This window comes from Fukomys damarensis, unplaced genomic scaffold (genome assembly GCF_012274545.1).
Source record: "Fukomys damarensis isolate Sample0158 unplaced genomic scaffold, DMR_v1.0_HiC HiC_scaffold_13, whole genome shotgun sequence".
Taxonomy (NCBI): Eukaryota; Metazoa; Chordata; class Mammalia; order Rodentia; family Bathyergidae; genus Fukomys; species Fukomys damarensis.
The window spans coordinates 710,590-723,341 of NW_022900925.1; the positions used below are offsets into that span (position 1 = coordinate 710,590).

Genomic DNA, 12,752 nt, shown 5'->3' on the forward strand with positions numbered 1-12,752 from the left:
AGTCAATGCCAAAAAAAAAAAAAAAAAAAAAAAAAAAAAAAAGTCCTCATCTTGGGTCTTCTATTATAGTGGCACATACAGACTAAGACATCAATACCTCAGAATCTTTTCTAATAGCTCAGATTCCAGCACATTAGAACTGCCAGAGGAGGCAACAGTCCAGGAACACAGAGACTCTATCACTCAGACTGTGATCATAAAATAGATTGTACATAATAATAATTTCTTTTGAAATATTTCAGAAGTACCAAGCATAGTATTATTACTTTGTTATATAATAATAGAAGATTATAACCAGAAGATCTAACTCTGTGAATTAGAAAGAACATAAAGAATAAGATTTTATATATATGACATTCTCTTCCCGGAGACATTCTGACATGTTGGTTTTAACTTATCACACTAAATTCAGTATGGACACTGGGGAGCAGAAAGTCTATACTCATTAGCACACAGGAGAACAGTGGTACAGGAGCACTGGGCCTGCTCAGCATCCCCTGCCCCCAGAGCATTGCCCACTCGGACGCTGGCAGCCACACCAAAGCCAAGGGGCACCTAGGAATTAGCAATCATAAATCACAATTTAAAAATTCTGAAAATTCAAGTAGTAGGGAACTAGGGTCCACCTATATGAGAAGTTCAGACAGGTCTAGAGATCTGGGTTCTAGAGCTGATTCCACTACATTCTAGCTGGGTGACCAGAGTCAAACTGCTTAGCCTCGACACCCCTCTTCTTCACTCAAAGAGTGTAGCAGCTTCCCTGACTGCTCTCTGCTGCCCACACACAGACCAGAACAGAACCTCCTCAAGAAGCTGGATTTGGGGGCCAAACAGTTCTTTTGTTGACTACACACAAATAGTCATGAATCTAGCTCCATTCAATTAGCTACATTCCACGAGGTAAGATTTGACCATATACAAATATTATTAATAAGAATTGAAGAAACCATGTGAAAAAGCACTGAGAACAAAGTCCGGGACACTGCAGGACCCAATAAAGGTCGACAGAATCTGACTGCACAATCCCTCCCTGCTGGTGGACCGCGCGTCTGACCACCCAGCAAGTGGTCCTGCGTGCCCCTTCAAATGCCACAACTCTAATCATGGATTATAGAATTCTAAAGCTGTAAGGTTTCCTGTTTCTTAAGAGACCATCATTCAATCTTCAGAGTATTCCTTTGACTCCCGCTTATCTTGTAACACAGTGCTGCTCCTGGGCTATTTGGGTGACATGAGTTGTATGATAAACAACTTTGGTTTTGGCTTTTAATAATTTATACATTTGCTTAACTTCTCATTCCTACTAGTAGCTGCATCCTCCCAACAGCTTCCTAATTTGTTTTGAAAACTATCCTAAAATGAATTGATAAAAACATATATTAAATTGGTAAAATTAATAACTTGAAGAAGAATGTACTTGACATAGACATGTATAGAACTTCTGCACAGACTACATATAATTGACCTCTAGTTCAAGGTAAATGATGGGTACACAATTCTCTTCCATCCTTAAACACCATTAGTAGAAAATAAATTTCCATGCTTGGTGGAAAAAAAAACTCATTAGCAACATTGAGGATGAAAAAGCAGAGCAGCTTTTGGAAGAGGGAAAGCAGGTGCCATTGCAATGGTCCCAGAGAACCACGGAAAGCCACAGCTCAGGACACACACAGAAGGCCAGGTCATGTCCCTTCTTCCCAGGAGCCCTGGAGTCTTGCTACTCCCATGGTCATCTCTAACCCAGAGAGATGACACCCAGCCTAACTGTGCACAAGGCAGGGCTCAGAGAAGGAAAGGGTGCTGCCTCCTGTGTTGTATGAGTGCCCAGAATCAAGCCCTGCCTTTCCGCCAGGGGATAGGTAAACATGGTGGTCACACTGCCTTCACATGCTTCTCAATGGTGAACCCAAAAGTGAAGATAGCACTTGACAGACACCATGAAGATAGCACTTGAAAGACACCGTCTCTGCATGGAGTGCCTCGCTGTTCTGTCCCTCTCAGGGGAAAAGCGTCTGTTGGAGAAAAACCTCCAAACTAGGGGAGAGGAACATTACACGGACCATTTATTTTATACTCATTAATTCATAAGTATAAATGGACTATTAAGATCACAGGAGCTTTAGTGGCCAGAGATTTAGCTTATTGGCACCGTGCCTGCCTTGTAAGCGCAAGGTTCTGAGTTCAATCCTCAGTACTGCAAAAACAAATAAATAAATAAATAAATAAATAAATAACCAAAGCTTTGAGGAAAACTGAAGTATACATCTTCCCAAAAGATCAAAATAAAAGACCAGCTCACTTCAGAGGAAATAAAATAGATGATGCAAGGATCAGAAGAGAATGTTTAAAGGTTTGATTTAGTATCCTCAGAGATAATTAAAGATAGTATAGCACAAAAGAAGAAGAGAACAAATATGGTGGAACAAACCTGTAATCCCAGCACTCTGGGAGGCTGAGACAGGAGGATCATAAGTTCAGGCCTCACCTGGACAACTTAGTGATTTAATAAGACCTTATTTCAGGGGGAACAGGGACAAAAACAAGAGTTTTCTCTAAATGTAAAAAAAAAAAAGGTCCAAAATAAGAAGATTAATCTAGAGATCCAGCAGATTAATCCAGCAGATCAGACTCAACCCAACAGGAAACTTAAAAGACAGACTAGAAAAAAATTACAGAGTCAGGGATTTAGTTCAGTGGTTCTGCCACCTGCCTCACAAGAGCAAGGACCCAAGTTCGATCTCTGGTATCAAAAAAAAAAAAATTAGAGAGAGAGGAGAAATTATATATACATTTTTTTTTAATTTCTCAGAGTTAAACAACATCACAAGTTCTGAAAAGGCATCCCAAGTACGAAGCAGAAGTAAAAAAAATATCTAAAAAAATACATCCCTGTGAACCACATGGATAAAGAAGGAACAAATGTTAAAACTTTCAAAGAGAAAAATCATGTTGTCTGCACAGGAACAAAAGCCAGATTTGGATCAGACCTTAGATAACTCTGAATGTCAGAAGCCCAGGGAGCAATGGCTTCAAACTTCTGGGGGAAATTATTTTGAATCTAGAATTCTACCCTCAGCCAAACTATTAAACAAGAGGAAAAGGAGAATAAAGGCTCTCAGATGTGAATGGTTCATAACTTACCTGAACACAGTTTTTCAATTAAAAATATATATATTTCAAAGAGTCTTAAGAAAGAGGAAGACATGAGGTCAGAGAAACTGCAGACAATGTATAAGGAGAAGGAAAGATCCTATAATGACAGCTCCATAGATCGCTGGAAAAAAAAAAAATCTATAAAATCAGTGTACATAAATTGAACAAGGGATCAAGGAGCCAGGAGGTGTTTCAGGTAAACATTGGACTGATACTCAATGTTGTGTTTAAATAATGCATGATCTTATAATGTGGTAAAGGTCTGCACTGCCTCTGCCAACAAGAAAGACTGTTAGAAATGACAGAAACATAAACAAAAGGCTGTACAAGAAAAGTCCTGGCTTCAATACGAAACAAACCAAAATATGATACAATTTTTGACTGAGAAAGCAAGGAAAAATCATTAATTTCATCTTCCAATTGTAACAGTGTCTTTCTGGTGGGCAGGTTGTGGGGACTATAGGGATTGCCTTCTCCCTAGATGGCCATGCCAACTCCTGTTAATATTTTTCCATTTTTAAGATTAAACAAAAAGCACATAAGCCCTCTGTGATCTTATAAAATCAAGAATTTCAAAAGGGCTGTGGATCTACCTCACTGAAAAGGCCTTGGGTTCCATCTCCAGTACTGGGCTGGGGAGAGAAAGAGGGCGAGGAGAGAAGAGGAGACAGATAATAAGCACATATCCTGTCTGTGCAGAGTTGGAATATTCAAGAAATATGGAAAAGTGTTCAAGCTGAACATGATTATTCTCATTCCTCACCTCACAGTCCACAACTCTGCCTCCCCATTTACCTCATTCATCTACTTCTATTCTTTTTTTTTTTTTTTTGGTTTTTTGAGGCAGTGTCTCACTATGTAGCCCAGGCTGGTCTTGAACTCACAGCGATCCTCCTGCCTCAGCCTCCCGAGTGCTGGGATTACAGGCATGCGTCGCCATGCCCAGCTTCATCTACTTCTACTCTTCCCAAAGCCTCCAAATTGCCCACCCAAACTCTTTCCCCACTCCTACCTCCATTTCTTCCCTCGCTCTAAGCCAGCTTCTACACAGAAGCAAGAAAGGTTTTTTCCTCACCAGAGCCCTCAGCCCTAAATGCTGCTTCCTGCCTCCCATCACCCTTCTCACTAACCCTCAGCAGTGCCGCATACTGTTCCACACAGAGCCTCTGCCCAGGCTACACAGCTGGCTCCTAGCCATGGACACCCCAGGCCCACTGTTCTCATCTTTCAAGATTTAAACAGCAACGCAGAATTTCCTGTCTAAAAGGTGTCCACTCTGTTTCAATGGATCTCAGACCCTTTATAACTCTTTTTGTGGTACTTATCATATATACAAGAGACTTGCAATGAATACTTTTACTCATCTCTTTTCTTCTTTATCTCTGTCTCCATGTTACTGGCCATCACATCCCAGTACCAACTCAAGATTTGGTTCAATATGAATATACCATCATCTAGCTAAGTGTTTTATGGGCGGTATCTCATTCAGTCTTTACCTGCAATGTAGGTATTTCTCCTACTTTTTATATGAGAAAGCTAAGGTTCAGAAAGGTTAAGTAATGACCCCTTTGTCACACAGTCAAGGAGTGGCATGGCAAGAATTCAACCCAGAGTGTCTGGCCCCAAGCACATATCACATATTCTCTCCTCTCTCTTTCTCGCTTTCTTTCTCTCTCCCCCCCTCCCTCCCCCCTTTCTCTCCCCCCCTTCTCTCTCCCTCTGTCTACCTCTAGCTCTATCTCCCTGCAATGACAAACGCAGAGAAGGTATCAAGACTCACCCAGGGTTCTTACCATGTAGGCCACAGAGACCAGTTCATAAATGATTGCCTGGGGCTCTAAGCTGTGTCACATTAATCAGTCCTGAAATGCCAACACACGGAGAACACATTTCAAAGAGTGAATTATAGCAAACATTTCCTTCATAGAATGCATTTTAAGTTCAGAGAAACTAAGAATGTCCCAGAAGCATGATCTGATGGTCAGATTCACCATCTGCTGAGGAGAACCCAGACTACTTTTCCTAGGGAGTTGCCTCAGGCTCATTACCCAAGCCTCTACCCACGACTCCCATCTGCTGTTCAAAGTAGAGAAAAGCCAGGCTCCTGGACTTGCAGATCATTCCTGGGAAACTTAAGGTAGTGTGGTTGGAGAAAAGGCGAGAGGGCAGCAGAAATCTACACACATCAATGGAAATCACAATTCTGCTAGAAACATAAGGTGTCTTGGTTACTTTTCTCGTCACTGGGACAAAATATCTGACACCTTAGGTTAAAGAAAGAGAGGTTTATTTGAGCTCACAGTTTCTAGAGGTTCCAGTCAAAGCATGGCACACATGGTTTAGAGTCCAACGGCCATTGCAGTCCTGTTCCTAAGTGAAACCTCTTGAGCCTGGTCCTTTACTGGCTGCATTTCCCTCAGCATTCTGGTCTTCTTAGCTCCGACTAGAATCTTCATTAAGTACAGCTTAAAGCATTCCAGGCCTGCAGGCAGCATCTCTAAAACCTTCCAAACTCTTTCTGAAAGCCAATATGAAAGGCTCCTAAACCACATGGCCAGGTAACGTCACAGCAACGACCACACTCTCAGAACCAATATCTGCCTGTGCTACTTTTCTTGTGGCTGGGACATAATACCTATGCTTAACCAAACAGTGGACTAATTTAGTAGTCATGGACCCTTAACCCCAGCATTGCACTCTAGGACCAGTCACCTCTGAAAAATCCTAGCTGAGAGCACATGAGGCTTTAGGGGGACATCTAGATACAAGCCATAATATAGGTCAGAGCCTAAACACAGCCAAGTCAATCGTGCTATATCTGTTCAAGTCTTAAAACCTTGGCTGGAAGCCTAGCAAAACTCAGCTGAAGGAAACGGCTCCTGACAGAGCCTTAAGTTGGACACGCTCTGTTCCATGGGAGAACATTTCACCAAAGTCCTCCTTTCCTCATTTACAAAATGAAGGAGTGCCCCAGAACTAAGCCAAAGCCTTGCCTAGTTTGAATATGCCTATGGATGGCCAAGGGCTTATTCCTATATTGCAAACCTTTTTTTTTTTTTTTTTTTTTTTTTTGAGCCTGATGAAATGGAACAAAATGAGAAAGCAGAATTCAGTTTCTAGGAGGCAAGACTCTTACGCTACATGTAGGTTTCTGCTGAATGATGACCAACCTTCCAGGAAGGTCCCGATTTCAAAGTCCACCACTCGATACATACCATGAACATGCTGGGAACAGCCAGGTGGATGTAAGAGCCCCACTCCTGGAAGCACTCCTTCGTCCAACCTGGAGAACACAGAAGAAAACAGGTACCAACCATTCTGTCTCATCTACCCTCTTCTTCCCCCATGGCCAGAGACTCAGGCTGACCTCAGTTCTCCAGCAAAATATAAAGAGGACTGGAGTTTAAGATGTCAGACACTAAACTGGCAATGTCTGGTGAAACTGGAGTACTTCTATGCCCTGTCACCCACACATGCCACTCCTGGGTGTAAATGGCAGAGAAATTTCTGTGCTGCTTCATAAAAAACAAGTTGGATTTACTGTGGCAGATGGTGATTGTGAAATGTGGGGGATATCAAGGAGACCTTTACAGAAGTAAAAAATGATAGCTGCACCCTACAGCTGAAAGCAAAACACCAGTTATATATATGTACATAATGGCAGTGTGGATAGTTGGTTGTTTTCTTGTTTTGTTTTTGAGAGGGTCTCACTATCTTGCCCAGGCTGGTCTCAAGCCCCTGGGCTCAGGCAATCTTCTTGCCTCAGGCTTCTTCGTAGCTGTGACTGTCTCTCCCACTCCACCTAGATTTTGATAGATATTATAATAAAATTGTGTTCCAAAGCAATAAAATAAAAATGGATAAATTAGACTACATCAAAATTAACAGCTTCTATGCCTCAAAGGAAGAATCAGCAGAGTGAAAAGGTAGCCCAGGAGATGGGAGAAAATATTTGCAAATCATATATCTGATAAGGATATCTATATGTCATAATATCTGTAATATACAACTTCTGCAACTCAGCAATGAAAAAGTCCAATTTAAAAACAGGCAAATAATTCTGATAGACATCTCTCCAAAGACAGCATACAAATGGATACATGTATGAAAAGATATTAAATATCACTAATCAATAGGGAAATGTAAATCAGAACCACAATGAGTTATTGCCTTCTACCCATTAGAATGTCTATTATTTAAAAAAATACAATAAGTAACAAAGGTTGGCAAGGATATAGAGAAACTGGAATCCTTGTATATTGTTGGTGGGGATGTAAAAAAGTGCGGCTGCTGTAGAAAAATAATACACAGGTTCCTCAAAATTAAAACTAGAATTACCAAATGACTCAGCAATTTTACCACTAAGTATATAGCCAAAGGACTTTAAATCAGTGTGTGTGTGTGTGTGTGTGTATGTGTGTGTGTGTGTGTGTGTGTGTGTGTGTGTGTGTGTGTGTTTAGACCCAGCCTCACTGTGTAGTTCAGGATGGCCTCAAACTTGACTTTGTAGCCCAGGCTGGTCTCAAACTTGTGATCCTCATGCCTCAGCCTCCTGTGTGCTGGGATTATAGGCGTATACCACCACACTTCAGTAAAATCAGTATTTTAAAGAGACATCTGTACACCTGTTCTCATATCAGCACTATTCACAATAGCTAAAGGATAGAAGCAACCCAAATACCCATCAACTGATGAGTGGATAAATGAAATATGGTTTATACATACAGAGTAATGCTACTCAGCCTTTAAAAGGGAGGAAATCCTGATGCATGCTACAGCACTGGATGAACCTTGAGGACATTATGCTAAGTAAAATAAACCAGTCACATATACTATATAATTTCAATTATACAAGATATCAAGAGCAGTCACATTTACAGAAGTAAAAAGTAGGATAGTAGTAGCCCAGGGCTGAGGACAAGAGTGGGTATAGAATTTGTTTTTCAAGGTGAAACTTTTCTGGAGATAGATGTTTCTCCAAAATACCACCATCCCCAAAGTCATATGTTAATGGTATTTGGAGGTAGGATCTTTGGGAGGAGATTAGATGACAAGAGCACAGGCCTCATGGATTAATGGACTGGGGTGTTAGTGGACTTGTGGGTTACTGAGGTAGTGACTTTGGTATAAAAGTGAGCTCTCTACCACTCTTGCTCTGTCACCATGTGACAGCTTTCATCATGTTATGATGCAGGAAGAAGACCCCCACCAGATGCTGAGAAGATGCTGACACGATGCTCAGAGTATTCCCAGCATCCAGGAATTTTAGTTAAACAGACTTATTAATTCTTCAGTACATAGTATTCAACGACAGCAACAGAAAATGAACTAAGCCAGATGATTAGGATGGTTGAATGATGGTGTGAGTGTACTTAATGCCACTAACTTGTGCCCTTAAAATGGTTAGGACAGATGGTACATTTTGTATCACGTGCATTTTACCAGTTTTTTAAAAAGGAAGAAAACACTGGGCTGTTAGAGACCAACAGATTTTTCATGTAAAGAGTCAGATGATAAATATTTCAACTTTATGGGCCAAGTATTCTTTGTCATAACTATTCAACTCTGCTCTAAAGACACAAGAACAGCCACAAACAATATCTAAATTATTGTAAATGTGTAAATGACATAGCGGTGTTCCAATAAAACTTTATTTATAAAGATAGGATGTGGCCTAGAATTGGCTCATGTACTAAGTAAAAAAGTTTATAGAAAATAAATACAAACTACAGTACTATTAGTATTTGAATGTAAACATATATACAGGCAAAAAAAATAAACACTGCACATTCTTCAAAGAGTCACGTTGGAAATGGAATAGCAAACACAGGGAAAGGGCCGTAAGGGAGGAGGACGGAAATGTTGATACGAGGAAAACACCCTGACATGGGAGAAGAGCGATGGAAGGAATGACCACACGGCTGCCCATAAATTCTAACATGCGAAACTCGGTGCTTTGCATCTAAGGTTTAGAACAGGAGAGGAAAAGGGAAAGCAGTCCAGGCAGGCACCGGGAACAGGAAGGAATTTCTGTAATAAAGAACAAAGGAAAGTATCAAGAGCCGATTTGCAACTCATGTCCTAGAAGGCAACATAGTCTAGGGGAAGAAGATTAAGCCTGGGGCCCACCTGACACCCCAGGTTTGTAGTGGAATTTGAGAGAACAACACAACAAAATAGTAGGAAAAGCCACACGGACTGCCTGATGGCCACGGATAGTGAGGAGGGGTGCAGGGGTGGGGTGGGAGGGGGAGGCACAGGCTTGAGTGAGCAGGGAGAACTAGCAGCCAGGAAATCACTGTCCCCATCTGCAAATAAAGACAAGCCACCTGTCAGTCTGTGCTGGACACAAGCAAGCCGCCCCCCTCAAGCTATGAGCAGAAAGGGTCACCACTTGCAGGAGAACCTGGAGCACAGCCACAGTGAGGACACCCTAAGGCAAGAAGCTGGGCTTGGAACAGGTATATTCCATCAGACCCGAGCAGACACGACTCGAACAAATGGACGGTGCACATGTGTGACTCACGAGGAGGATAACCCTTCAGGAGATGAGTAAGCACACAACACCATAAAGAAGTCAGTCAAAAGCTTGAGGGGACAGCTTAGTGAGGTTAAGTCCTGTATGTCAACACATCCCAGGTTTTATTATGTACCAGGAAGAACCTGCCAATGAAATGATGGTACAACATTGTAGCCTAGCAACTGAAAGATGAAGTCCAATTTTTGAGACATTAAAATGTGAAAAAATATGAGTCTGAGGATCAGCAAGATAGGAAGTATGTTCCATGACCACGGAAACAAACAGATAAGAAATCCAATGCCACGCTGGGCATGGTGGCGCATGCCCGTAATCTCAGTTACTCAGGCATCTGAGGCAGGAAGATCTTAGTTCAGACTCTGGGCTACAAACCAAAACCTGTCTAAAAATAACTAAAGGCTGGGGATGTAGTTCAGCTTGCGTAGCATGCACAAAGCCCTTTGTTCAATTGCCAGTTGTGAAAAAAATAATTCATATTTTATGAATGGCAGGCCAATCTGAAATAATTTTTGTTTTTTGTTTGTTTATTTTCTGAGACAGGGTTCCACTATGCAGTCCAGGCTGGCCTTGAATTTTATTATGTATTCAAGCTGCCCTCAAACTGGCAGCAACCCTCCTGCCTCAGCCTCCCAAATGCTGGGATTACATGCATGAACCACTATGCCTGCCTAAAACAAATTTTTAAATAAGCATTCTTAAAATGTTCAAAGGCAAGAAGTTATGGTCAGATATAAAAAGAACTACATAGAATATTAGAAATTTTAAAATATAATTCTTAAAATTTAAAAACCCAAGTCTACTCATGAGGACACAAATCCAGAGATAATCCATGAGGGGCATTCTACAAGCCAACTGGTTTGCACTCTTTGAAATATTAGTGCCATAAAAAGCAAAAAAGGAAAGGAAGGGTTGATAGAAAGAGTTGGGGTATAGCTTAGTGGAAGAGCGCTAAGTCTCCCAGACTGGAACTTGCAATTCTGTTTTAGCCTCCTGCGTGGTTGAGATTATAAACTGGGGCCATCACACCTAGCATGTTGTTTGTTTGTTTGTTTTATGTGAAGGGGGACAATGTTGTACAAGTACTCTATGAATGTATGAATATATAAAAGAATATTGATTGCTTGAAGAAAGTTAAATGACTACTAAAGTCATATCAAATCTAAATCCAGGGCTAGGGATTTAGCTCAGTGGTTCTGCTGCCTGCCTCATAAGCGCAAGGACATGAAAAAAATCTACAAATCCACATCAAAAGCTTCCTAAACATTAAAGGATCTGTAGATATGGCATAATTAACTGGATTTTCAGAAGATTCAAAATACACATTTGTGTTTAAAACAATACTATATTTAAATAGCTCCTCTACGACTGAAACCAAGAGGTGGAGAAAGATAAAGATAAAAGTTGAGCAAGGAAATGCAAATCACCTTGCACAGCAAGTTTAAATTCTGCCTCCTGTATTAAGAAAGAGCACAGTATGTAGTTACAGATAATTAGCTATCTCTGAAGAAGCCATTCATCTCTCACCACTGGATTGTTTACATAACAATGAAATAAGTGGAGTGGTCTAGGAAAAGCTAATCTAGAGCAACTAATAGGAGGTTAGTGGTTGCAGAGCTGAGGGGCTGAGGCTGACTGCAAACTGTCATGAGGAATCTTTCTTGGGCAACAGAAATATTTTAAAACTAGATGGTGGTAATAGCTATATAACTGCAAATTTGTAAAGAATCTCAGTGAAACTTTTCAAAAAATGACAGCTTTTCTCATTTTTGATATTGAAACATAAGTAATCTGAAATGATTAAAAACTGTGATCTAATGAAAGGAAATATATAAAAGTCCTTTTTGTTTAGACGTGGAGGCTTGGCAGAGGGATATTGGAACATTCTCTAATCTTTGACTTACTCCTGCTTGCTGCTAAAAGTAAAAGGGAGCTGGGGATACAGTTCACTTGTAAAACACTTGTCTATCAGTTTTCCTAGCATGCATGAGGCAAACAAACAAAAAATGCAAAGAAAATGAATGAAAGAAAGCTGATTATAAGAAAAATCTAAGGTTTAGGGACTTACAGTTGTTCTTATTTCATCACTTTTACAGAATAATTTTGCTTTAAACTGTACATATACGAAAATTTTCTTGTAGGCAAACTCTAATTTCAAGTTTGCATCATTTGTATTAAAAATTAGTATCCCTGAACAGATGTAATGGTACACATCTGTAATCCCAGCACTGAAGCTAGAGGAAGAGAGCACCATGAGTTTGAGGCCAGCCTAAGGCTATATAGTGAGTTCAAGGCCAGCATGGCTATACAGCAAGTCTCAAGCAAAAAAAAAATTAGCATCCCACTACTTCAGAGTACAGTTAGATTCCTCTGGGCAGATATGTGAAGACCCTAAGTAGGTGCCTGAAATTGCAGATAGTACTGAATACTATATTATGGTTTTTCCACATACATACCTATCATAAAGTTTAATTCATAAGGGAGGCACAGTAAGAGATTAAGAACAATAACTAATAATGAAATATAGTTATGACAATATAATATTAATATAATTATACTATTAATAGGATTATTTAATTATAGACTGTAATAAAAATTATGTGAATATTGCCAGTTGTTCTCTCAAATAACTTATTGTTAATGCTCACCCTTCTTGCTGGTACAAATAAATGAAACCACAAAAGCAAAACTGCAGGTAAGGGGGGACTACTATATAATACTTAACTGAGAAGTATCACTTCAATTAGTAAAATGATAAATAACTTCTTCAGGGAACTTCTTTCTCACACTGGAGCAAGGATGAAATCTGACAAGATAAATGAGTATCTAGGGAGTGAATACAAGAGAATTTAAGAGCTGTAGCTGTTAATATTTCCTGAGTACTTACTATTTGTCTACCGAAACCAACTTCCCATTGATCTTAGAGGCCACTTGTATCTTTCTTGCAGCTTGGGGTGGCCATGTGGCTAAGTGTTGACAAATCAGAATTGGTATAGGTGATATTCAAGAACTTTATTTTTATTTTTACTTTTTTTTTTTTTTTTTGGCGGGGGGTGGGGATCGA

The 12,752-nt window shown here is 40.2% G+C and overlaps 1 protein-coding gene across 8 annotated transcripts in view; it reads right to left on the reverse strand.

The window, feature by feature from the left end:
* LOC104858050 (multidrug and toxin extrusion protein 2-like) overlaps positions 1-12,752 on the reverse strand; it is a 64,492-nt gene that overhangs the window by 29,573 nt on the left and 22,167 nt on the right. The window contains exons 6-8 of one of the 8 annotated variants that reach the window (XM_033762748.1): positions 6,369-6,436; positions 4,947-5,015; positions 2,264-2,265 (exon numbers count right to left, since the gene is read on the reverse strand). The exons of 2 other annotated variants lie outside the window; for them this stretch is intronic. In XM_033762748.1, the coding sequence (XP_033618639.1) occupies positions 4,969-5,015; positions 6,369-6,436 (115 nt within the window). In that variant the 3' untranslated portion in view covers positions 2,264-2,265; positions 4,947-4,968. Of the gene's footprint in view, positions 1-2,263; positions 2,266-3,746; positions 3,786-4,933; positions 5,016-6,368; positions 6,437-12,303; positions 12,515-12,752 lie in introns of those variants that run through there. 5 more of the 8 variants (XM_033762749.1, XM_033762747.1, XM_010618147.3 and 2 more) reach the window with 5 other exon arrangements.